Genomic DNA, 23,422 nt, shown 5'->3' with positions numbered 1-23,422 from the left:
ACAATGGATGTTCCAGTTCATCCCAAAGGTGGTCAGTGGAGTTGAGGTTAGGGCTCTGTGCAGGACACAGAGATCCTCCACACCAAACCTGTCACACCATGTCTTTATGGAGCTCACTTTGTGCACAGGGGTTCAGTCATGCTGGAACAGGAAAGGCTCTTCCCCAAACTGCTGACACAAAGCTGGAAGCATATAATTGTAGTTTAGAAACAGTAAAGCTTTGAGGTCAGAGGTTATACACCTCCTTACCTTCTCTGTCTATCTGCTATATTTCTATCAACATTTTGTAAAAAATTTGAATCAGACATTTTGTTACTACTGAAAGAGTTTAACAATTATAAGATAAACAAAATGTATAATAACTATGGCATCCATGCTTGCTGAGCGGGAGCAGAGCTATCATTAACTCTTGGCTGACATCAATTACTTGGTTTGTGAGACGAGAGATATTCTATTCTAATATTCTATTTATCTTGTTCAACAGATATGGATTTAGGACATATCGGATCTATCTATCTATCTATCTATCTATCTATCTATCTATCTGTCTAGCTATCTAACTGTCTGTCTGTGTTTTTATCTGTATTAACTCTGTTGTGTAGGTACATCTTTATATTACCTTTTTATGATTATTATAAAATCCTGTACTCTGTTTCTATCTCTAATAACTCATGTTACATGTATACATGTATATTTTCCTAAGCATGAACTCAAATTTTGCGAAAATGAAATGTAAATGTAACATGATTGTTCATTGTGCTGATGCAGTGATGGACAGCAGGTGGTTTAATAACCAACACTTAAGTGAAATCAAACAGCGCAGTCATGTTTATTACTGTGTGACTGATACGTCATTTAGTTACTGTGTGAACGGTCCAAATGAATTTTAACTTTAAATGACAACATGTAAACTACATTTTTCTTACATTTAATTTTCTCCCCATTATAAGTTTGTCTTGACTCATAAAAACACCCATTATGATGTTTGTGTCTTATGTACCAAAAATAATCATAATTAATTTTTCCAATCTGTCTGTATCCCATAACACTAAACAGGCTGGTTTTGTGACCATGCCTTTAAGACTGATATATATAAATAAGCTCTGTTCTGATTGGCCGCCCTTTATTGTGCCAATAAGGTACCTTATGAATATACAAGAAAATGCTCTCACTTTAACAGGACTGGGTGGAGCCAAGCTACTGTAGGCTGAACTAGCAGTTATATGTAAATGCGACTGTGGCTGTGACATCACAACTACAACAAAATTGTCTGTGTTCCCTGCGTGGGCAGGGAAGTGGTGGTCACTCTCTCAGTGTTCAGCTCTGGGCAGAGCTGCTGGATCAGTGCTGGACGTATGAGGGAGTATAAGAATGTGTCAGTGGGGTCAGTGGGGTCAGAGTGAGATTTAAACTGAGCAGAAACCTGTGACCCCAGCAAAGACCAGTCCACTGCACACAGCTCACATTATACTCATGTTCTACATTCATTTAAAATCAAAGGTTTAACTTTGAGGGCTGATCAAAGACAGGAAATATCATTTTGTAAAATATATGAATGTTTATTTATACACACACACACACACACACACACACTTATAATTGGAAAAGATGGTGCTTCAAGGGTTCTTTAGTGAAGAAAATTGTTCTATATAGAACCACGAACACTCAATGAACTCTTTGCATGATTAAAGGGTTCTTTACATCATGAAAGCATTCTTCAGATTGATGGAAAATGAATGTGCTATAGATCGTTCTATACAGAACCTTTTTGAAAAGAGTTCTATATAGAACAGCACATTCTGTGCATCACATTAATCATCCAAAGGGTTCTTTGTGTTCGTGGTTCTATATGGATCCATTTTTTTTATTAAAGAACCCTTGGAGAACCTCTTTTCCAAAAGTTTATATTTTTTATTGTTTATCAGTTTTTCATGGCAACAGACAGTCATATAAGGATCTCACTGCACATTATAGTGTGTGTGTGTGTGACCAATGAAGCATGTTTTGATTTAATTTGAATGATATTTTTCAAAATTACACTGAATGAAAAGTTATTAATGTACATTAGTAAATTGCATAGTTTTATTTGTCCTTCTTGTGCTACCATTCAGAAGATGTACATTAAAAATGATGTATTCACACATTCAGTCATTAAGTAATATGTAGCTGTATGCAACTTTGTATGCTATATATGTATACTAGTATGATTTTCTAAGTTCTGCTGGAATTTTTAAACACTGTGTCCACTCACTGTCCACTCTATTAGACACTCATACCTTGATGCTTCACCTTGTAGATGTAAAGTTAGAGACGATAGCTCATCTGCTGCTGCACAGTTTGTGTTGGTCATCCTATTGTCCTTCATCAGTGGTCACAGGACGCTGCCCGCAGGATGCTGTCAGCTGGATGTTTTTGGGGTGTTTAAAAACTCCAGCAGCACTGCTGTACACCAGCGTAACACACATTAACACACCACCACCACGTCAGTGTCACTGCAGTGCTGAGAATGATCCACCACCCAAATAATACCTGCTCTTTGGGGGTCCTGTGGGAGTACTGACCACTGAGAACAGGGCAACAAAGTATGCAGAGAAACAAAGGGACTACAGCTGACTACAGCTGACAACATGGACAGTGTAGTTACAAGGAGGTGGACTTAATGAAATGGTTAGTCTGTATATATATATATATATATATATATATATACATGGTTTGACCTGTTAACCGCTGTCTATATATGGCTCCTGTGTGTGTGTGTGCTGATGCAGCGTCTGTGTGTAGGAGAGAAGCAGAGTCATAAGCAGGGGAATATTGCAAGACCATAAATAGCAGACCCAGAGCGGAATCATGGGTAGTTTAGATCAGGGTTATCACCCAAACTCATTACGAGAAAAGGCCGAGGTTTTTCACTACTGTAATGACCTCAGAGCTTCAGGGCCGGACCTGCACTCAACTTCTGTACTTACTCATTTTATTTTTACCCTGCTCGTGTGCACATTAGCTTTCCATTAAATGCTCACTGTTACAATAAAAAAAAATCCATTTTTGAACCAATTTTCACAAGTTTCAAAAAAAGTACTCTATAACATTTAAAAACAGCCAATCTCTCTCTACGTATAAACAAATATGTATCGCTTTTTTACATAATTTGAAAATGGCTGTTTCACAGTAAATGGACCAACAGGCCAAAATCAGAAAAAAATTAAAGTAATTATGGCATGTGCAAAAGTTTGGAAAGTTTGGAAAGTTTTAGAAATTGTCTTGTTAGGCCTGATTCAGCATAGCAAGAACTGTCATTAGGAATTGTCAGCTGATGAGAATTTCAGAGCATATTTAATTGTCTGGCTCTTCAAACTGTGTGCTAACACTCAACAACCATGAGCTCCTCTAAGCAGCTGGCTGAGGATCTGATAATTAAGCTAATTGGTGTCTACAAAGCAGCAGAAGACTACAAAAAGTATTAAAGTGCTTCCAGCTCACAATTTTCCACTGTCTGAAACATCATTAAGAAATGGCAGTTAAAGCAGCATTATGTGAGAATTGGTATTTTTTGCTGTTGCAGAGTGTATTTCACTTTTACACCACTGTCGTAGATACACATCATGCTTTGAGCCACCCTAACAGACAGATGCATTTGTTGATGAGCTGAAGCAGTGTTCCTCCACCCTGGAGGCCCACTGCCCTGTACTTTTAAGTGTTTTCCCTGCTCCTAATACACCTGATCAAACAAAATCAGCCCATTACTGAATTAAAGGGACTGTGTTTAAGCAGGAAAAGCTCTAAAATGTGTAGGGCAGCCTCCAAGACCAGGGCTAAGAAACATTGTGTCAATTGACATGTAAGCCAGCTAATAAGTTACTTACTGGTCCAACAAGAACACCAGCTCAGCATCTGTCTTATACTCTTTTATCTCTTTTAGCTCTGAGCGAGTAAAAACCAGTCTGAGATTTTTCTTGTCCAGTTTCTCACTCATTCACTGTCTCTTTTTCTCTTCCTCGCATCCTCTGGAAAGGCCTTTTTTTGGTCTTTTCGCAGCCTCTGCCATGATGTCTATGCTGGAAATACTGAGCTACTTCTTCTTATAGCTAGCTGAGTTGATGGTGTGTGACATGGTGCCATAAAGTGTTACACAGTTCCCGTGAGAGGTCTTGTGCTGCTCCTCCAAAGTTACATAGCGCTATGGCAAGCATTCCAGGCCCAGAGTCCAGGCCCAATCACCCTAATATAAGTCAGTTTTCCTTTAAAATTATTTTAAAGCTTTTATAAAGCTAATGTAAAGTAAAATTGTTGCATAATGTTACTTTAAGATGAGCTGTCAATGCAAGATGAGGAAGACTGAGAAAATTAGATGGAAAATTAGATAGAACTGCTCATGTGCTGCCAGAAATGCAAAGCTAAACCCCCATATGCCTGCAAAGGATCAGCAGAAAGGTTTAGCTGACACAGGAGTGCTGGTGCACCATTCTACTGTGCAGTGTTGCTTGCACACACGTGATTTGCATGAACGAGTCATAAGAAGGAAACCTTACCTGCAACCTCATCATAAAAGTCTTTGTCTGGAGTGTGCAACACAACATTGAGAAGAGCCAGAGGTATTTTGAAAGCAAGTGATGAAGTAAAAAAGACAGAGTAGAGTAAACAAAGAGCAGCATCTGATGAAAGGAACACCTTGTCAACTGTTAAGCATGGGATGGATCTACTATGCTTTAGGGTTCTGTGGCAGTCAGTGGCTTAGAAAGCACTGCAAGGGTAGCTGGCAGAAAGGATCCAACTGAACATCAGCAAATTCTGAAAGCCAATGTGACCTAGTCAGTCACGAAACTGATGCTGAAAAAAGGCTGGACCTCAAAATCCCCTAACCACTTCAAGAAATGCAAGCTGAAGGTTTTGGAATGGCCCTTACAGTCCTCTGACTTTAACATTGTGGAAAATCTGTGGGTAGATCTTAAACATGCTGTGCATGCAAAATGGCCCAAGAAGATCACAGAACTTTAACCCTTTAAATGGCCAGCTTTTTACAGGTTTCATTACATGCTTCTATAACCCAAGAATAGCTCACTTAGTTTGCATTAAAGTCCCTGTAGTTACTGAATAATAAGCCTTAGTGTGTAATAAGCCTGGGATTTTAAGGGGTTTTACAATCTGTAAGAAAAAGAAATTCCTAAAACAAGAATAGAATGACTTCCAGCCGGTTACAAAAGGCATTACAAAAAATGTATGTTCACAGGAGAAGGGAAAAACATGCCTGGCTTTTAATGTAAGTTAATAGAAGAAGATTTTGGCCCATTCCTATTTCACCCCTCGCTCCTACCACTTAGCCCTTTTGCCCTCCGCTTTGCACATTCATGTCTAGGGGTAGGGTGGCCCAATTCTTGTTGAGATAGAGGGGCGAAGTGTTAGGGCTACAAGGCCCTCCAAACGGAGGTTTTTCAGACTTTACAATTTCTTTTCTCTTTAACAATGACCATTGTGTTATCTTAGTTTAATGCCGTTTCAGTGTATTATGGTCCTTTTCTTCATAACAAGCATAAAAAATCTCTAATAGTATGCTAATGTCTTGGTAGAAAGCTAGCTAAATTACTCATTCCACCTTAAAAAGTCCAGCTATTGTGAGACCTGAAGCGCCAGAATGTAACTGTTGCTCCATTCAAGGTGGAACTAGAAAACTTGAATAAGAAGCTGGCAAATAGCTGGCTTCAGCTTCTTCTTCACTAAAGAATTAGGGGTGGGTGATAATAAATAATTGCCTCCCCCCTGAAGGCATATGATTCCCTAAATGTAACTAAATCCCAGCAGCGAGGTTGCTGAACTTTACCCTCCTCTGCTATCACTGCAGACTAGCAGGGTCGCCTACAGAGCACCGCTAGTAGCCTGTTAATGAAGAAATGTTCTTTTTTATTTGAGGGTCCCATTTCAGAGGGGAGGATTTCAATCATGGTGACACTCAAAACAAGTGGTAGTGGAAAAAATAAGAAATGGTATTGGGCCTTTCTTGAAGTCATTTTGGAGCATTTCTATTGGTCCATTCATTGTGAAATGTTAATATGGCATGAACGGCAGCTGGTAATTTCAAAATGTATTAAAAAGTTAAAAAAGATGGAGATAAAAGGTTCCAACAGGGATGATATACACATTGATCATTTGGATAATCTCTATAATAGCATGTTTTGTAACTTCATACTGCACACTGTATTATAAATCGCATTGAACGGCGCTGTAGACAGTCAGGCTATGAGACTATGGTGAGTATTTAGTAAAATTCAGGATGTGATATTCAAACAAATGCTGGTTTATGTGTTCAGAAAACCGGTTTTGACATTTCTTACTCAAAACGAAACTGAGCAGACTGATTTGTGAAAATGTCAGAGCTAGATCTGATCAAAGACAGAATGTGTGTGTGTTGCTTTGCTGTGGGTGATGGATGCTGTAAGCTGTAAGCTGTGTGAAAGCTGAAGGGAATCATGCCTCAGCTGGGATTCAAGAGTTTTGATGCAATTTACTTACTTGCTTAATAGCTTCCAGGAAAGTGCCATCATTTGCAAGTGGAGTTCCAGCCTGTCAAACACCTGCAGGTGTTCGTTACGTAAATGGGGTATTTTTTCTTTTGATATTTTTAATATGGAAACCCCTATCTCGGCATCTTTTGGGAACTATGCTATGATAGTGTCATGCAAAAGGTTGTGCAAAAGGGTAACACTTTAGTGTTGGGTACTGATCATAAGGCTCTATGACACCTACATAAACTTGAAAACTGGCATAACCCTACATAAACTTTTATAAATGCTTTTTCCAATAGGTGTCATCTGTCATAAAGACAACTTTAGCTAACTTTGATGAAAACTGGCAAATGTAACCTTTATAGCGAATTGTGCCTGTTGGAATAAGCATTAAGAAACATTTATGCAAGGTTATGTCAGTTGTCATAAGCTTATGTGTGTGATTAAGCCTTAAGACGATTATCCTACAGTAAAGTGTTACTGCACTATTTCTATTAATAAATAAAGCATAACACATTAAATGTGCCATAACTTTTGCAACTTTTGCAGTTTTTTGTAATTAGCATTAAAATGTGCAGTTAATGTGAAGTCTCTACAGAGGATGTGCACAGCAAAACATGTAATATGACCAACCTTTGCATACAACTGTAGATAACAGTGTCAGAAACCACATAAGCAAGTCTATTAGAGATTACTTAACAGAACAGTTTGAAGCGAGCATGTGATGATTGCAGTTAGCTCCATGCTAATTAGCATATATACAGCATGCTTCTATTGCATGTTGGCTCACAGCTGCAGTGAAAACACCCTAAATCTTGTTGATGTTTCACCCTCCTGTTATGTTCAGCTGTAAGAAACCGCAATAATGTTCCCAGGTCAAATTGCATGTTTAACCACCCGAAAGTAGTTTAAAAAATAACTTATCCATAAACATCATCCTTAGCTCAGTTAGTATGAATTTAATCATGTTTTTGTGTAATCAAGTTGTTTTTTAACCCATTACAGATCATCAATTACTTAATAATTGATGATCTTAATAATTACTTAATAATAATACACTCGTTTCTCATTAAAAAGCAAATTGCAGAATGTTGTTTTTGTTGTTGTTTGTTTATTTATTTATTTTTCCTGTATCTTTAAACTTTATAACAGGTCAATTTTACCTGTAACATAGCAGGAGTGTTAATATTTCTCAGTTTGAGACTGTCCTAAGAATGTTGCAAGATTTTTTAAGAGATTTTAAATGGGCGGTTAAGCATTATGTCTTAAAACAAGCACAATGATCCACCAATAGAATAGGACAAACTGAAATAAGCTGTATAACCTTATAATATTCTTACACCAATGTATAATAATTGGGTGCATTAGATTATATGGACTTGATTTAAAGGGAATTCCACTGAGTTTCTCCATAATTCAGTGTTTGAGTCATTCAGAGTGGTTTGGTGTGAAATGGTCCAGATTTCTTTACAGTGGTGGTGATAGGAACCGGGGGTCGCCATGACTAGAACACAAATATAGACATTTTATTTACTATCCAAAACCACCAGCAAACCTACAGGTGTCTTCTGCGTTTTATATGGAATGTTGATGATGGGAAAATAGTGGAAAATCTAAAGTAATCAGTTTTTTGTCTCAGTCATCAGGCAGTGTATTCATAACCATTTCATGTAATGTGAGGGAGCTCTGTGAGGGAGCTTTTAGAGGTGGACGTCTGGTTCCTATCACCACCACTGTGAACAATTGTGTGGTAAGTTTCTCTAGAATGGAGCATTTCACACCAAACCACTCAGAAGGACTCTGTTTACAACTTAGCGGTTGAATCATAATGAAATTTTGGTGAACTATCGCTTCAATGCTGATGCTGTGGATGTTAGAAGAGAGTGGCGTTAGAGATTACAGAGCTGCTTCTGAGAACTTTTTGCAGTTTGTTCAGTAGAGTTTGTGTGTGTTTTGCATCTCGTATCCCTGCATAACCCCCCCACACACACTCACACACATCCTCCGCGTGGATGTATGGACTCAGTTTCCATGGCGACGGCAGCGGGTGGCGGTGCAGTCTGGGCAGACTGTAGACGGAGGAGTGAAAGGAGAGCAGATGTGCCGGCAGCGCTGCACACAAACATCAAAGTGTCTAATTTAGAGACATTACAGAAACGCCCCCACACATACATATGTGAATGAAAGAAGAACACTTACATCCCCCTCCATCCCTCCATCCCTCCCTCATTCACGCTCTCACTCACTCCCTTTCTGTCCAGCTATCTTTCTATCCACCCCCGTTTCTCTCTCTCTTCTCTCATTTCTTTATCCTTCCAGATCCCTTCATCCATCCTTCTCCTGTTTCTCACTTTATACTTTTTTAATCTCCCCATCTTTCTCTCACTCCCTCTCACCCTCCTTTTCTGTCCATATCTCCATCTATCCTTCTATCCACCCTGTTTCTCTCTTTTCTTTTCTCTCATTTCTCTTTTTTCCTCTCTCTCTTTTCTCTCACGTCCATCACTCTCTTCTTTTCTCTCATTTCTATTTCTTCCCCTCTCTCTTCTTTTCCCTCTGTCATCCATCTTTTTCTCTCCTCTTTTCTCTCATTTCTTTATTTCCCTCTCTTCTTTCCTTTCTCGTCCATCTCTCTCTCTTGTTTTCTCTCATTTCTATTTCTTTCCCTCTCTCTTTTCCCGCTGTCATCCATCTCTGTCTCTTCTATTCTCTCATTTCTCTTTCTTTCCCTCATTCTTTTCCCTCTCTCATCCATCTCTTATTTCTTTTCTCTCATTTCTCTTCCTTTCCCTCTTTCTCTTCCCTCTCCTGCCTATCTCTCTTTCCTTTTTTTCTCTCATTTCTCTTTCTTTCTCTCTCTCATCTCTCTCTGCTTTTCTCTCATTTTTCTTTCTTTCCCTCCTCATCTTTTCCCTCTCTCATCCATTTCTCTTCTTTTCTCTCATTTCTTTCTTTCTCTCTCTCTTCTTCTCCCATTCTTTATCCATCTCTTTCCTGTTTCTCACTTTCTACTCTTTTAATCTCCCCATCTTTCTCTCACCCTCCTTTTCTGTCCATCTCTCCATCTATTCTTCTATCCACCCTGTTTTTCTTTTTATTTTCTCTCATTTTTCTATCCTTCTGTCTCCTTTTGTTCTTCTCATTCTATCCATCTTTGCATCCACCTCTCCCTCCCCTGATTCCTACTTTCTACTTATTCTCTCTCAATCCTTCTCTCACTCACTCTCACCCTTCTTTTCTGTCCATCTCTCCGTCTCCCTTTCTATCCACCCTGTTTCTCTCTCCTTTATCTATCCTTAACCTCAGTAATTCTATCATCGTTCCCTCCATCCCTCTCTCTATCCTATTTCTCACTTTCTAATTTAGCCTCCATCTCTCTTCCCTCTCTTTTTTCTATCTTTCCCTCTCTGTCCTGTTTATCTCTTTTCTCCTCCCTCTATGTCTCCATCCCCTTCTTGCTATCCATCTCTCCTTTTTCCCCCTTTCCTTCCTCTCTGTCATTTCTTATTTTCTCTCCGTTTCTCTCTTCACTCTCCATCCTTACATCCCTTATTCTTTCTTTCTCATCCATTTATCTCTCGCTTTCTTTTTTCCTTCTCTCCTCGTCTCTTCTTTCTCTCATCCCTCTCTTTTTTCCTTACATACTTTTCTCCCTCTCCCTTTCTCTCACTCCCAAGTTTATCTCTCACTTTCTCTTTTTCCTTCTATCCTTACCCTTCTTTCTGTACTTTTATCTCTCCTCCTTTTTTCATTTTCTCTGTCTTTCCCTTCCTCTCCACATATCTCCATCCTCACCTCGATCCCTTCTTTTCTCACTCGCTCTCCCTTCTAATTTCGTCTTCCTCTTCTCATTCTTTTTTCTCTCATTTTCTCATTCCGCTCTCATTTTCTTTCCTTTTTTCTCTGTTTTCAACTTCATCTCCTTTTCTCTCTCCTTCCATCATTCCCTTTCATCTCTTCCTCTTTCTCCCTCTCTATGCTTCCCTCTTTCTTTCATGCCTCTCATTCATTCTGTCTTTTCCTTTCTTTCTTTCTCTCTTTATCTTCACCTCCATCCCTCTTTTTCTGTCTCCCTTCATTCTTTTTCACCTCTCTCTCTCTCTCTCTCTCTCTCTCTCTCTCTCTCTCTCTCTCTCTCTCTCATTCTTTTCACACAGTCGCCCCCGCACACCCTGTGGTGAGCTTATGGCAATCAGGGGTGGGCGGCGACTGGCTCGTTCGATCGCTACGGTAACGGTGGCTGACGGTGTGGTGTGAGTGAGTGAAGCGTGTGACGACTCAGTGGATTTCCACTACAGTTCAGTCAGCAGAACAAACTTATCATTGCTTGTCCTCCTCTGAGTGCAGCCGTATCTCTCCCACGGCGTCCTTCCATCTCACCATATGCATCAGTCTGTGTTAGCACGTTCATATTGTGTTGTAGCGTGGTGGCAATCACATATGAGTTATATTTAGATCGGTTCAGTCTCTAGTGTCTCGGCCAGGCAGGCCGCTGTGTGTGTGTGCCCACAGATTGTTGAGGTTTTCTGTAACAGCCACAATCGCACACTGGATTTTACTAAAACCCTCACAGACCAGAACACTCTTACTGTCAGTGACTGGTAAAAGTGACCACAGAGTCATCCGCATGGAGAAGTTTCAAAAATGCACTGAACAGATTATGGATTTAAGATGCAAATAATAACTACATTGACTGTAACTATAACATTACCTAGAATCCATTAACTGTGACTACTCCATTAACTCAATTCATTATCTGTAACTACAACATTAAATACAATCCCTGAACTGTAACTACAATCCATTAACTGTAACTACAACTTTAACTACAATCCATTAACTGTACCTGCAACATTAAATACAATCCCTGAACTGCAAATACTATATTAACTAAAATCTATTAACTGTAACAACATTAACTACAATCTATGAACTGTAACTACAACTTTAACTTCAATCCATTAACTGTAACTATATAAGATCAAAGAACTACATTGAAGCTCAATTAATAGTAATTACAACATTACCCTACTTACCTTCTCTCTTATTCTTTCTTTCTCAGGTGAGACGTTCTGAGTGCAGGGCCGTGTGAGGTGTGGGTTTTGCGTGATGCTGTTCAGCAGGGATGCTGTTCGTCTCTCTCCACACCCCTCTTTCTCCCCAGCAGCCCATGTGACCTAGTGCGGCCCCTCAGGCCTGGGGTTTAGTACCCCATGAATCCCAGCCCGGACCGCGGCAAAGAGTGCCTCCCCCCGAAAAAGCGGGAGTCCCGACAGGGTTCGTCTGAACAGCGGCCCCTGGAGGACGACTTTAAACACCCGGCGCCACTCCGAAGCCGGCGACAACAAGTGTCCGAGGGCAGGGAAAGTGGTGGAGATTCGCGGTTTGATAAAGATCTTCTCCCACCCCCTCCACCTCCACCACCCCCACTGCCGCCACTTTCCTTGGGACTGCCATGGCAGGTTCCCTATCAATCCTCCATCCACCACCCATTCCTGCCCAGTCAGGCAGGGGAAAGACGTGGGTCAGGATCACCATCTTGGAGAGACAGTGGAACCGAACCTCCACCAATCCCACATCACTCCCGCTGGCTACGGGGCGACATCTCTCCTTTGGGTTTGCAGCCACCAATCTCCGTGCCTACCTTCAAGAGCGCTTATGCAGTCGAGTCCAGGGATATGTGGCCCTATTTTGGACCCACGAGGCGAGAATACAGCTCCTCTCTCTTCTCCTCCCATCATCTCTTTCCTCAGCCCTCAATGTACCCCCCTGATCTTCTCTCAGACAGCAGGCTCAGGTACCCAAGCAGGAGGCCCAATGGTCTGGACGGCCCAGGAAGTAGGTCCGAATCAAGCTCAAGGCTAGCTTCCAGTTCAGACTGTGGAAATGATGCCCGATCCAGACTGGGTGGTGGCTCCCATTCCAATGGTAGGAAGAGGCATCAAGAAGATCTGGCAGGCCGCAGTACAGGAAGAGGTACCCTGTCCCAGGAGGGTCCTAATGCACATTCCTTCCTACAAGAGCCTGACAGGGACCCTAGGACTCTGGGAATGCCCAAACCTCCCAATCCCCATGTATACACCTCCGATTCACGGACAGGTAAGGCAACAGCTCCTCATGAACCTTCCAGTGGAAGTGCCTCCCAGACTGGAGCTCAGATCTACTACTCCCTGGGGTCACTGTACTCCTCTGTTCACCAGAACCCTCAGGCGCTCGCCAATCTTAGCCCCTCAGGTCCCCCTCCTTCTCCTTTGAGGAACTCCCAACACTCTCCACACTCTCAGCACAACAGCCATGGGACCGATCAGGAGCGGGAGCTTTCTCCAGGATCCTACCGTCCTTCGGTTTCAATCCTCAGTGGCCCCGACCCACCCCCAAGTGCAGTCCTACCTCATTTCGCCAAGGGTTCCCTTATTGAGTTGGCCAGCGGCCGTCTGAAGAGGGTGGAAGAGCTGCGGACAGAGGATTTTCTGCACAGCGCTGACACCTCACCTGAGTTCCACCTGAGTACCTGCACCATCCTACTCATCTCGCCTGGCCCCGCTGACGGCTTCAACCATCTGCAGGTTCTGCTTGCTGACCGCAACACTCAGGTAGGTCCAGCAGGTAGAGAGAGTACCTTAGCCTAATCCTAGAGCAGTGGTCACCAACCCTGGTCTTGGAGATCTACCTTCCTGCAAACACAATCTGCCACAGCTAATTAACTTCGTCAGAACTTTTTGATTGGTTGGATCAGATGCATCAGTGTTGGGTTAGGTTGGGGCAGTTTATTAGATGCAGGCTGGAAATAAACTCTGCAGGATGTAGATCTCCAGGGGAGGGTTGTTCTAGAGAATAATCAAGTTACAAAATATTCACAAGAAAAGGTCTTGGAAATGATGGCCCATAGCTGTAACATTTTAAGCTGTTGTCACCTTCAAAAAGGTTGACGTGGATGAAGAATGTGGATGTCCTGTAGTTGTGATAATATCATGTGGTGAACTTTTTATGCAGCATGACTTCAGTCAGACTTTTGTTATTTGCTTGCTGGTTTCCTGTGCCATTATCCAGAAGCAGTGGTGAACAGCAGTGGTTGTAAATTCTGTTGAATTCAATTGGAAGTATAAGCTGATAAATCCAATATTCTTAGTAATGATCGATGTAAGACCTGAAAATAACCCTGGTTTTACAATGTAATATTGCTGTGAACATGGTATTTGTTATGTTCTGTGATTTTTCTGCTCACCACCTTGGCATTTCCCTTTGGTGATGTTTTAGCTTTGCTAAGCAGAAGTAAACAGCTGGTTTGCACAGATTTTCACACCATTTTTCTTCATGACGCTACAACCCAGGCCTGTATAGCAAGCAAACTTTAGGTACCACTGCTTCATTTGATGTTGGCTGGTTTTGCAACATCTTCACACTATGCAATCTCTGAACTTGTGGCATTTTTGAAATATTATATAACTAGCAAGACTGGTACTGATATAAATCATCAAATTGTGAGTCATTTCATCACTTAGATAGAAAAAGGAATTGAAGACTCATTTGGTTAATTTACAGTGTTTCATTTGTAAGCATTATATTTTACCTCGAATTGTCTTCTACATTCCTAAAGTGTAGAAAACTGCACATATATTCTCTAGCATTCAAAAGTTCACAGTTTTCAATAAAAATATTGCGTGTACATGTATAAAATGATTCCATTAAGATGCTGGTACTTCACACCTTTACAAGGTTTGGGTAATTAGTAGGGAGAGACAAAAATCTAAGATATTTTTGATGTAGTCTACACAAGATGAATAGAGCTGTAGATGATTCATTGATGACTAAGAAAGCAGTAGAACACTGAAAATAAAGTTAAAATAAAATTACTTTAATATAATATACAGTTGTATACAAGGTTTAGAAAATAAATAGAAAAGTATGCACTAAAATATGTTTTTTTAACTTTGTGTTTTATTAGACTGATTCAAAGTCAGAGCTGAAACACATTTGGGACTTTTAACAAACTTGGACTTCAGCCTAAAATCCTTTTGCTTTGAGTGACCCTCTACCTTAATCATGTTTATGTTATTAAAACTAATGAATGAAAATGCCATGTTCTACTACCAAAACAACTTTAGCAAATGTTTCAGTAATGACTGTTCCGGTAGTGACAACTGTAGCTCATTTTGAGTTACAAAACGCAGCCAGTACATGACTAGCAAACACAGCTTTGAACAGCTGTACACACATTAAAGCATCATATTTTCCATTAAAACATAAACAAGTTGACAATCTTTGTTTCGCTGTGGACATTTTTTAACGTTCCACACTCATTTTCAGAATTTGGGACGCATTTACTTCCAAAAATGGGATCTAACTGCTCACCATGAGGCCATGAAGGACAGGGATGCAGCCTCACTTCCTGCTCTAAAATGTAGGGACGTGGCTAAAGTAAGGCTCTGCCTACAAACCAAAATTCTGTGTTATGGTAGTGATGAGCATTTTTTGAATAAAGTTTTTTTTTTGTTTTAAAAAAGTCTAAATTTAGGGGTTATGGTTTGGGACAGACACCTCCCAGTAGAAGTACCCTCTAAATGATGATGGTTTATATGTTTAGCTTATTACTATCTCTATTAATGCCTTTGGTTTAAATACATCACAACAAAATAGTTGTAATTGTCTAAGGTCTGAATACTTTATTGTTTTTATAAATAGTTTTTTTTACTGTGGGAGCACGGTTTGAACTATTTAGAGTGGTTCATAAATAAAGTTAACCTAATATTATCACTTATTGTCATGTGAAACTTTATTTTACTTAGATATTGACTGTTTTAAATAGGCGTTAATTTGGTTTAAGGAAATCCAGTAGAGAAATATCTGTATGTGTTTCCACTGTATATTATTTGAATTCTAAATCAGTGAGATGCACAACTTGCTGAATTTAAATTGTTCTTCTGTTCTGGTGACACTAATTTATTCATGTGATACATACTAATTTATCCTCTGTGCCTCTGGCTATATTAAGAAAACTTTCTCGCTTGCACTCAACAAGAGGGGGTTCTTTTAAGACCACAGCAGGAGTTTATAAGGAGAATCTCTTATACATGATAGAATATTTGAGGGTGAGGTCAGCAGAACTGAGAACACAGCTTTCAAACTGTGCTCTAATATACATCACCGGTTCTCCGTTTACAACAGCAAGCAGAGTTTAAATAAACCTCGCAGTGATTCACATGCTTTTAAACTATTTACGTATTAAGAATGAAGATGTTGTAATGTTTTGTGTAGAATATCAGGAATCACGGAATATGCACACTTAAAAATGGTTCTTCAAAGGTTCTTTAGTAAAGGAAATGGTTTATATAGAACCAGGAACACCTAAAGGACCCTTAAATGCTTAGTGAAATCGTTCACCAGATTAATGGAGAATGTGTTGTGTATGGTTCTATTTAGCACTAAAAAGGGTTCTGCTATTGTCAAACTTGTAAAAATAGCAGAACCCTTTTTGGTGCTATATAGAATGCTTTTCAAAAAGGCTCTATATAAACCATATACAGCACACTTTATCAATATCACAATAGTAGAACCCTTTTTGGTGCTATACAGAGCCTTTTTTATATAGCACCATCTACAGCACTTTCGCCACCATTCTGAAGAACCATTTCACCATGCAAAGAATCCTTTAAGCATGCCAAGGGTTCTTTGAGTGTTCACGGTTCTAGATAGAACCACTGTCTTTACTAAAGAACATCACATCCTTTTTAAAAATGCTCTACTGTTGCACGCTTGACATCGTCATAATCGCAGAACACTTTCTGGTACTACCTAGAACCCAGTACAACACTCCATTATCTGAAGAATGATTTCACCATGCAAAGAATCCTTTAAGCATGCAAATGGTTCTTTGAGTGTTCATGGTTTTAGATATAACCATTGTCTTTACTAAAAAACATCATATCTCTTTTGAAAATGTTCTACTGTTACACAACTGACATTGTCGCAATAGCAGACCCTTTTTGGTGCTATATAGAACAATATACAACACATTCTCCATCAATCTGAAGAGCCATTTCACCACACAAAAACACATTGTAAGCATGCAAATGTTTTTTTTTTTTGTGTGTTCATGGTTCTATACAGAACCATTGCCTTTACCAAAGAACGCTTCTTGTTGTTATTTCAGTTCTAGGCTCATCTTTAGGCAGTGGGGATTTCCCACTGAAAATCCTTTTCATTGTAAAACCGCTTATCTTATTAAGTATGTCTTTCAGAATATCTGCAAATCTTGATATTTTTTAGGCAAATTTCCCATTTTAATATGCTATTTAGATTATTTAGATGATTTCCTGGGAATAAAAATGACATTCAGATTCAAACAGCACAATCTGGCTCCAGCTTTCATCTGTTTATCACATGTTTAAGCTCTGCCAAAACGTGTGACGAGCAGAATACCAGCCTTCCTTTCCATCCTAATCTACTGTGTCATTTGAGTGTGAGTGATGGTCTAATAGGTTAGTGGGTATTTCACTTCTCCTTAAAGCCTCGGCCTCATATCGACGGTTCCCCATTCGCACTGGGTCCCGTAATCGTTGCTTACCGCTATATTTAGAGTGGCTGTTTTCTCAGTTTTAGTGTGTCAGCTCAGGACCAGCCAAACGTCAGCACCAGTGCTTCTGTGAACCATACGGTTATGAATTTAACAAAATGATATTTCAGCTTGTTCAAAGTGAAACTTCACACGCGGATCCTCCACGATCACAAATGCTGATAACAGACCTTTCTCACAGAAAGCCGTGTGTCTTTCCGGTTAAGTGTTAGCAGAAGTGGCAGAGCTGTGCTCCACAGCTGAGAGTTTTGAGAGTTTTTTTTTAATATAACACAAACTTAATGAGACAGGAATGCCGTGATGATGCCGGCAGACCTCCTCACTTTGGTCTCTCTCTTTCAGTGTTTGGACTGGTTGAAAAAATGTGTTCATGTTAACAGGAGTGAGGAAGTACAGATATCTGGCAGTATATGGGCTGTTTTCTAAAGTTTTCTGAGGCTGAGAGGCTAAAAGGGAGTTAGCTGGTGAAGAAGTGACATGCACCAACACACACACAGTCCATCTCTCGCTCAAACATTAGGTGATTACACTTGTAGATGGAATTATTTAACCTGACTACTTTTGTCTGAAGTCCTTTTCTCTTGCTTTTGCAGTGAAAGTGCTAGAAAAATTAGAGCAGAGTGGACACTAAAGGGCTAGACTACTAACTGGCGCGGCGCCTCCTCTACATATTAAAAAAAACAACATAATAAATTCAAGCTTTCAACAGTTAATGATTGTGTTGCAGAAACTACAGAAAATATATATCAAAATATTGTACTGCCTAATTTTTTGACAAAATCTGGTTGTTTTTATTTATTTTTTCCTTTGGCTTTTCTGCTGATTATCACAGTCTAACTTTACTCTGAGGTGTTCGCTCTGGAAAGCCCATATTTCATGATCCAGTCAAATCCTAAAGAATAAAATCATGTCCTACTTACAATTATATCCCACCTGAGTAGCCAGTTTCACTTGGAAATACGTCAGTTTAGGGAAGAATAAGGAAGAGGAACGATTTACCTTGAGTTTAAGGAAGGTAGAGTTTTCGGGTGGTTGTTAGGATGTGGCTAGGCGGTTGCCATGTTATCCCAGGTGGTTGCTAAGTGACGCTAGGTGGTTGATATCTTATTTTAAGGTGCTTGTAGATAAGCAGTTCATATGTTATTCCATGTGGTTGCTAAGGTGTTGATAGGTGGTTGCTATCTTATTTAAGGTTCTTGTTGATAAATAGTTCATTTGTTATTCCAGGTGGTTGCTAAAATGTTGTTATGTGGTTGCTATGTTATTTAAGGTGATTGCTTATAAGCAGTTCATATGTTATTCCAGGTGGTTATTTCAGGTGGTTGCTAAGGTGTTGCTAGGTGGTTGCTATCTTAAGGTGCTTGTTGACAAGCAGTTCACATGTTATCCTAGGTGGTTGCTAAGTGTCGCTATGTGGTTGCTATCTTATTTTAAGGTGTTTATTGATAAGCAGTTCATGTGTTATTCCAGGGGTTTAATCCAGGTAGTTGCTAAGTGACGCTAGGTGGGTGCTACCTTATTTCAAGGTATTTGTTGATAAGCAGTTTGTATGTTATTCCAGATGGTTGCTAAGTGTGGCTAGGTGGTTGCTATTTATTTTAAGATGCTTGTTTATAAGCAATTAATATGTTATTCCAGGTGGTTGCTAAGGTGTTGCTGCGTGTTGTGCTATAGGAGGTGGTTGTTAGTTTGTTGTTTTGTGGTTGCTAGGCAGTTGCTAGGGTGTTGCTATGGCATTCCAGGTGGCTGTTATGGTCTTATTTAGTGGTTAATATGGTATTGCAAGTGGTTGCTGGGGTGCTATGTGGTTACTATGTTATCGTTGATGCTTGCTAGGATATTGCTGGGTGGTTACTATGGTGTCTTCCCTGGTTGCTATGGTGTTCCAGGTGGTGGCTAGGGTATCGCTGGGTGGTTGTGTTTTTCTGAGTGCACTGCCCTCTAAGATACCTGATATGAACACATATTAACTGGTCATTTTTTATCTCTCTCATCTTTACGTTTCATCCTACTGCTTCTCATTTAGTTTTTTGTTTCCGTAGCACTGTCGTTTTCCTTACTCTCACATATTTCACTTTTATTTAGTCATTTTCTCATCTGCCCAATTCAATCTCCACCTTGTCATGATGGTCACTTTCCTTTGGATCAGGTTCCAGTGACTTTAAGTCTGCTAATAAGTATACCATACCACATCATGAAAAAACTTATTTTCTTCACATTTTTGAAATAAAGTTTGATCTAGTATGTGAACACTGACAGGTTTTCAAAATGGCAGTGAGAAGCACCGCAATGTTTTGCTCTAGCTTTAATTTATTAGCTAAAAATGCTCTATGGAGAAAAGAATGGTGATTCAATACGTTTTGATTGCAACCAGCAGAGGGCGTAGGTCTGCACATTCACTCCCCATATCTCACACTCACTGAGAGAGCAACTGCTGTGTCACATTCTCCATTAAAATCAGTACTTTGATTTGATTATATCCACTTTTCCATTTTCCATTTGTCATTCAGGTATGACAAAATTTAAAATATGTCATAGCTTAGTGTTTGAGTGCTGTGATATGCTACAATAACATCACTACTGCTGCAGTCATGTGGAGCGGAAGTGATTAAATGCTACTAACACTCCATCATAAAGAAGCCACTCACAGTGAAAAAGGTCTAAAGTTGGGAACACAGTGAGATTAAGTATTATGCAATTCAATGGAGACTCAATAGCTCACAGAAAAAGAATATATTTTAAGATTTTGTTATTAACTTCAACCAAGATGGAAAAAGTGGATTATTAAAAGGGAATTTCATTTTTAAATGTATCGAAAATTTCTTCAGAATTCTGTGGTTGAGAAAGTCATTCAGAGTGGTTTGGTGTGAATGGCTCAGATTTCTTTACAGTGGTGGTGATAGGACCCAGGGGGTCACCACGACTACAACACAAATATAGGCATTTTATTCTAAACCACCGGTGAACCTTCCTGTGTCTTTTTATATGGAATGTTGATGATGGTAAAATAAGGGAAGATCTGAAATAACAAGTTTTCTTTGGGGACTATTTCTGCATAATATGTATCCCTCCACCATGAATGGATTAAAAAAAAAAGCCAAAATTCTCTCAAAATTATCCTAAAATGTCTCAGACATCAGGCAGTGTATTCACAACCATTTCATGCAACTTTCTATGAGGGCTTCTGTGAGCTGTTAGAAGTAGACGTCTGGTTCCTATCACCTCCACTGTGAACAATTCTGATTCCGTAAGTTTCCTTAGAAATTTGTTCACATCATATTCATTAAATTATGTTTGAGTGTTGAAAAATTGGTGGAGTTGCCCTTTACCTTTAATGGAGGCCTACAGAACAATATTTTACTCCACATATGCTGAAGATTTGGTCCTTTTCTACTGGACCTTTCATCATGGAATGCGGGAGGGATTTTCAAAACGGTCAAATGGTGCAAAAAAAAAAAGCACTGAAAGAGTTTCATAGGTCAAAGGGGAATTTTCAAAATTTTTACATAATGAAAAGGGTAAGATGTAAACAGAGTCATTCAGAGTGGTTTGGTGTGAAATGCTCTGTTCTAAAGTGACTTACCAAGTCAGTGCTGGTGATAAGAACCAGATGTCCACCTCTCAGCTCCCTCACAGAAAGTTATTACATGAAATGGGTATGAATACACTGTCTGATGTCTGAGACATTGGTTTATGGTAGTTTTAGTTTTTTAGTCTAATATTGTCTAAAACCTATATTTTAAATGCATGCATGGATGCAAACAGGATGTTATTAGGCCAAATAGTCCAGATTTATGACTATTTCCCCAGCACCATATAAAACTCAGAAGACATGTTCAGGTTCTTTGTTGGTTTTGGATAGTAAATAAAATGCCTATATTTCTGTTGTAGTCTTGGTGACCCCTGGCCTATCACCAACACTGTAAAGAAAGAGTCCAGGAGGAGTATATGATAGAAATCACAAGTTTAAACTTCTTTAAGGAACAAAAGCACCCTCTTTGAAAACACCCCAGCTGTCTTAAGTTTTATATAGTTGTTTAATTAGTTTTTGGCCTGTTACTTTTTGCTTTAGAGGGGAATCTGTTTTTGGACTGTTTTTCTTGGCGAGTGACAGTCCGTGTTACTCTGTGTCTAGACTGGACCATTTAGTTGTAGCTGGCATTGCTGACAGTCAAGACTGTTGCATTAACAAGTTTGTTGTTTGTTGATTTTACTTTTGGCAGGAATTACTGACCGTTTTAGAGGAGTATCCATTCTTCGTGAGGGACCGTGGGTGGTCTTCTTGCAGCCCCCAGCGGAGCGCCCAGCTATACGGCCTTCCCTGCCGCCAGTTAAGCACGGGCGACATTTGCCTGGCACTGACCCCGACGCCCACCTCAGCCAGCGCCACCTCAAACCGCGCCCACTCCCGGGCACAACGCGGGCACGACCGCACCACCACAAGGTCGGAGGTCACACAGGTCAGCACACATGGGGCAGAACGGATGCCCCCACCCCCCGCACCTCCACCCTCCACCCAGATCCCTCCTTCTGATTCGCAGAGCCAGGAGAAGCCACGCCCCCGAAAGAGACGCTGGTCCGCCCCAGAGCTGCAGGCTGGAGACAGGACCTGCCTGGATTTACCTCAAGGCTGTAAGCGAGTGAGACAGCAGTAAGGCTACGTTCACATTGCAAGGTTTTAGAGTGGCACAAATCCGATTTTTCGCCTAAAAATGTGAAAGATCTCAATTTTTCACACAGAAATCTGTTCTTGTGAAATCAGGTATAAGCCACTTTGTCTGCGTTCACATTACATGGTGGCACAAATCTAATTTTTGGCCTAAAAATGTGACGGATCTGATTTTTTATGCAACAATCTGATCTATTGAAAGCAGATATGAGTCACTTTGTGTAGGATCACCTTACAGAGTCTGAAGTGGCACAAATCTGATTTTTTGCCTCAGTGTTTTACATGCTAATTGCATCACAGGGTAGATCACAGAGTCAGTGGTCAGTAAGCAGCCTTCAGGAAAACAATTGTGTTCCAAAGTCTTAAAAAGCATCAAAAAAATGAGCAGATTATGATATAGGTGAGACTCATTTAAAACACTAGGTAAGTGAGAGTATCTAGCTAGCATTGTAGCTTATGCTGTTCACAGTTCTGTCAGATAAGAACATAAGTGCCGTGGCTTGCAATGTTGACATTAAAATGAACTCTTTGTCCAAAAGAGAACAGATCGGCTGGTTTTTGTTTAATATGCCATGTTAGTAATATGACAGAGCTAAAATGAGTAAAAGCCAAATTAGAAATCTAGCAGAGTCATCCCTCTGTTTCCAGGGCACTTTATTTACTTGTTCAAATTCTAGGAAACTGCTCCATGTTTGCTAATTTGCTAGCCTAGCCAAGGCCGAGTGCATTCCTATTAAAATATCTGGACCCTAACCAAAACCTTAGTAACCATTTCATAAATCTCCTGATGTTTAATAGAAAGCGCTGTGTTGTACAGCCCTGAGAACAGAGGTGTGCTACCAAACGAGTTAGCTAGCACACTGAGCTGGATTAGCATGTTTGGCTAAATCTTTAGCGGTAAATTTAACATTTTTTAGTTCAACAGCACCTCTACTGCATTCTAAAATGACTAAAAAAATAAATGTGTAACATCAAGAATGAAGTTATAAAATTAATATCTTTAATACCCAGAGTACCTCATATTTTAAAAGTGATCAGATAACGACAGCAAAATATATAGATATAATATTTATCTTTTAATAACCCATCATTGGTCCCAAACATATAAAAATACATGTTTAATAACATCAATCAATGTTCTTTCAAAGTACAGATTATTCCTCAACAGTCTCAGTTATTGATTATTTGTACAAGTCATCAATCAACAGCATGAGTTATTGATCAAGAGCAGTGATTGTCAGTAGTATATATTACAGGTCAATAGTTTCTGTTATTGATTAATTGTACAATTTATTAATTAACAGCATACATTATCGATTAAGAGCATTGATTATTGGTCAGAAGCACAGATTATTGGTTAATACTGTCTGTTATTGGTTTATTGTACAAGTCATCAATCAACAGCATGAGTTGTTTAAGAGCTTTGATTGTCAGTAGTATAGATTATTGGTCAATAGTTTCTGTTATTGATTAATTGTACAAGTCATCAATCAACAGCATGTAATAATGAGCATTGATTATTGGTCAGTAGTATAGGTTTTTGTTCAAAAGCGCCTGTTATTGGTTAATTGTACAAGCCATCAATTAACAGCTAGAGATACCAATCAAGAGCATTGATTATTGGTCAGTAGCATAGGTTATTGGTCAATAGTGTTTGTTACTGGGTAATTGCACAAATCATCA

The 23,422-nt window shown here is 39.7% G+C and overlaps 1 protein-coding gene across 2 annotated transcripts in view; it reads left to right on the top strand.

The window, feature by feature from the left end:
• The window catches only part of zmp:0000000926 (lysine-specific demethylase 6B), a 52,359-nt gene extending 29,282 nt beyond the window's left edge, over nucleotides 1-23,077 (top strand). For both annotated transcript variants that reach the window (XM_036591995.1, XM_036591996.1), the window contains exons 2-3: nucleotides 11,560-13,090; nucleotides 21,294-23,077. In XM_036591995.1, coding sequence (XP_036447888.1) covers nucleotides 11,711-13,090; nucleotides 21,294-21,725 — 1,812 coding nt within the window. In that variant the 5' untranslated portion in view covers nucleotides 11,560-11,710 and the 3' untranslated portion in view covers nucleotides 21,726-23,077. The remainder of the gene's footprint in view (nucleotides 1-11,559; nucleotides 13,091-21,293) is intronic.
• Nucleotides 23,078-23,422: the final 345 nt, after the last annotated feature.

This window comes from Colossoma macropomum, unplaced genomic scaffold (genome assembly GCF_904425465.1).
Source record: "Colossoma macropomum unplaced genomic scaffold, Colossoma_macropomum, whole genome shotgun sequence".
Classification (NCBI taxonomy): domain Eukaryota; kingdom Metazoa; phylum Chordata; class Actinopteri; order Characiformes; family Serrasalmidae; genus Colossoma; species Colossoma macropomum.
The sequence above is the reverse complement of the archived record's forward strand: the minus strand, read 5'-3'. Positions and strand labels throughout refer to the sequence as shown.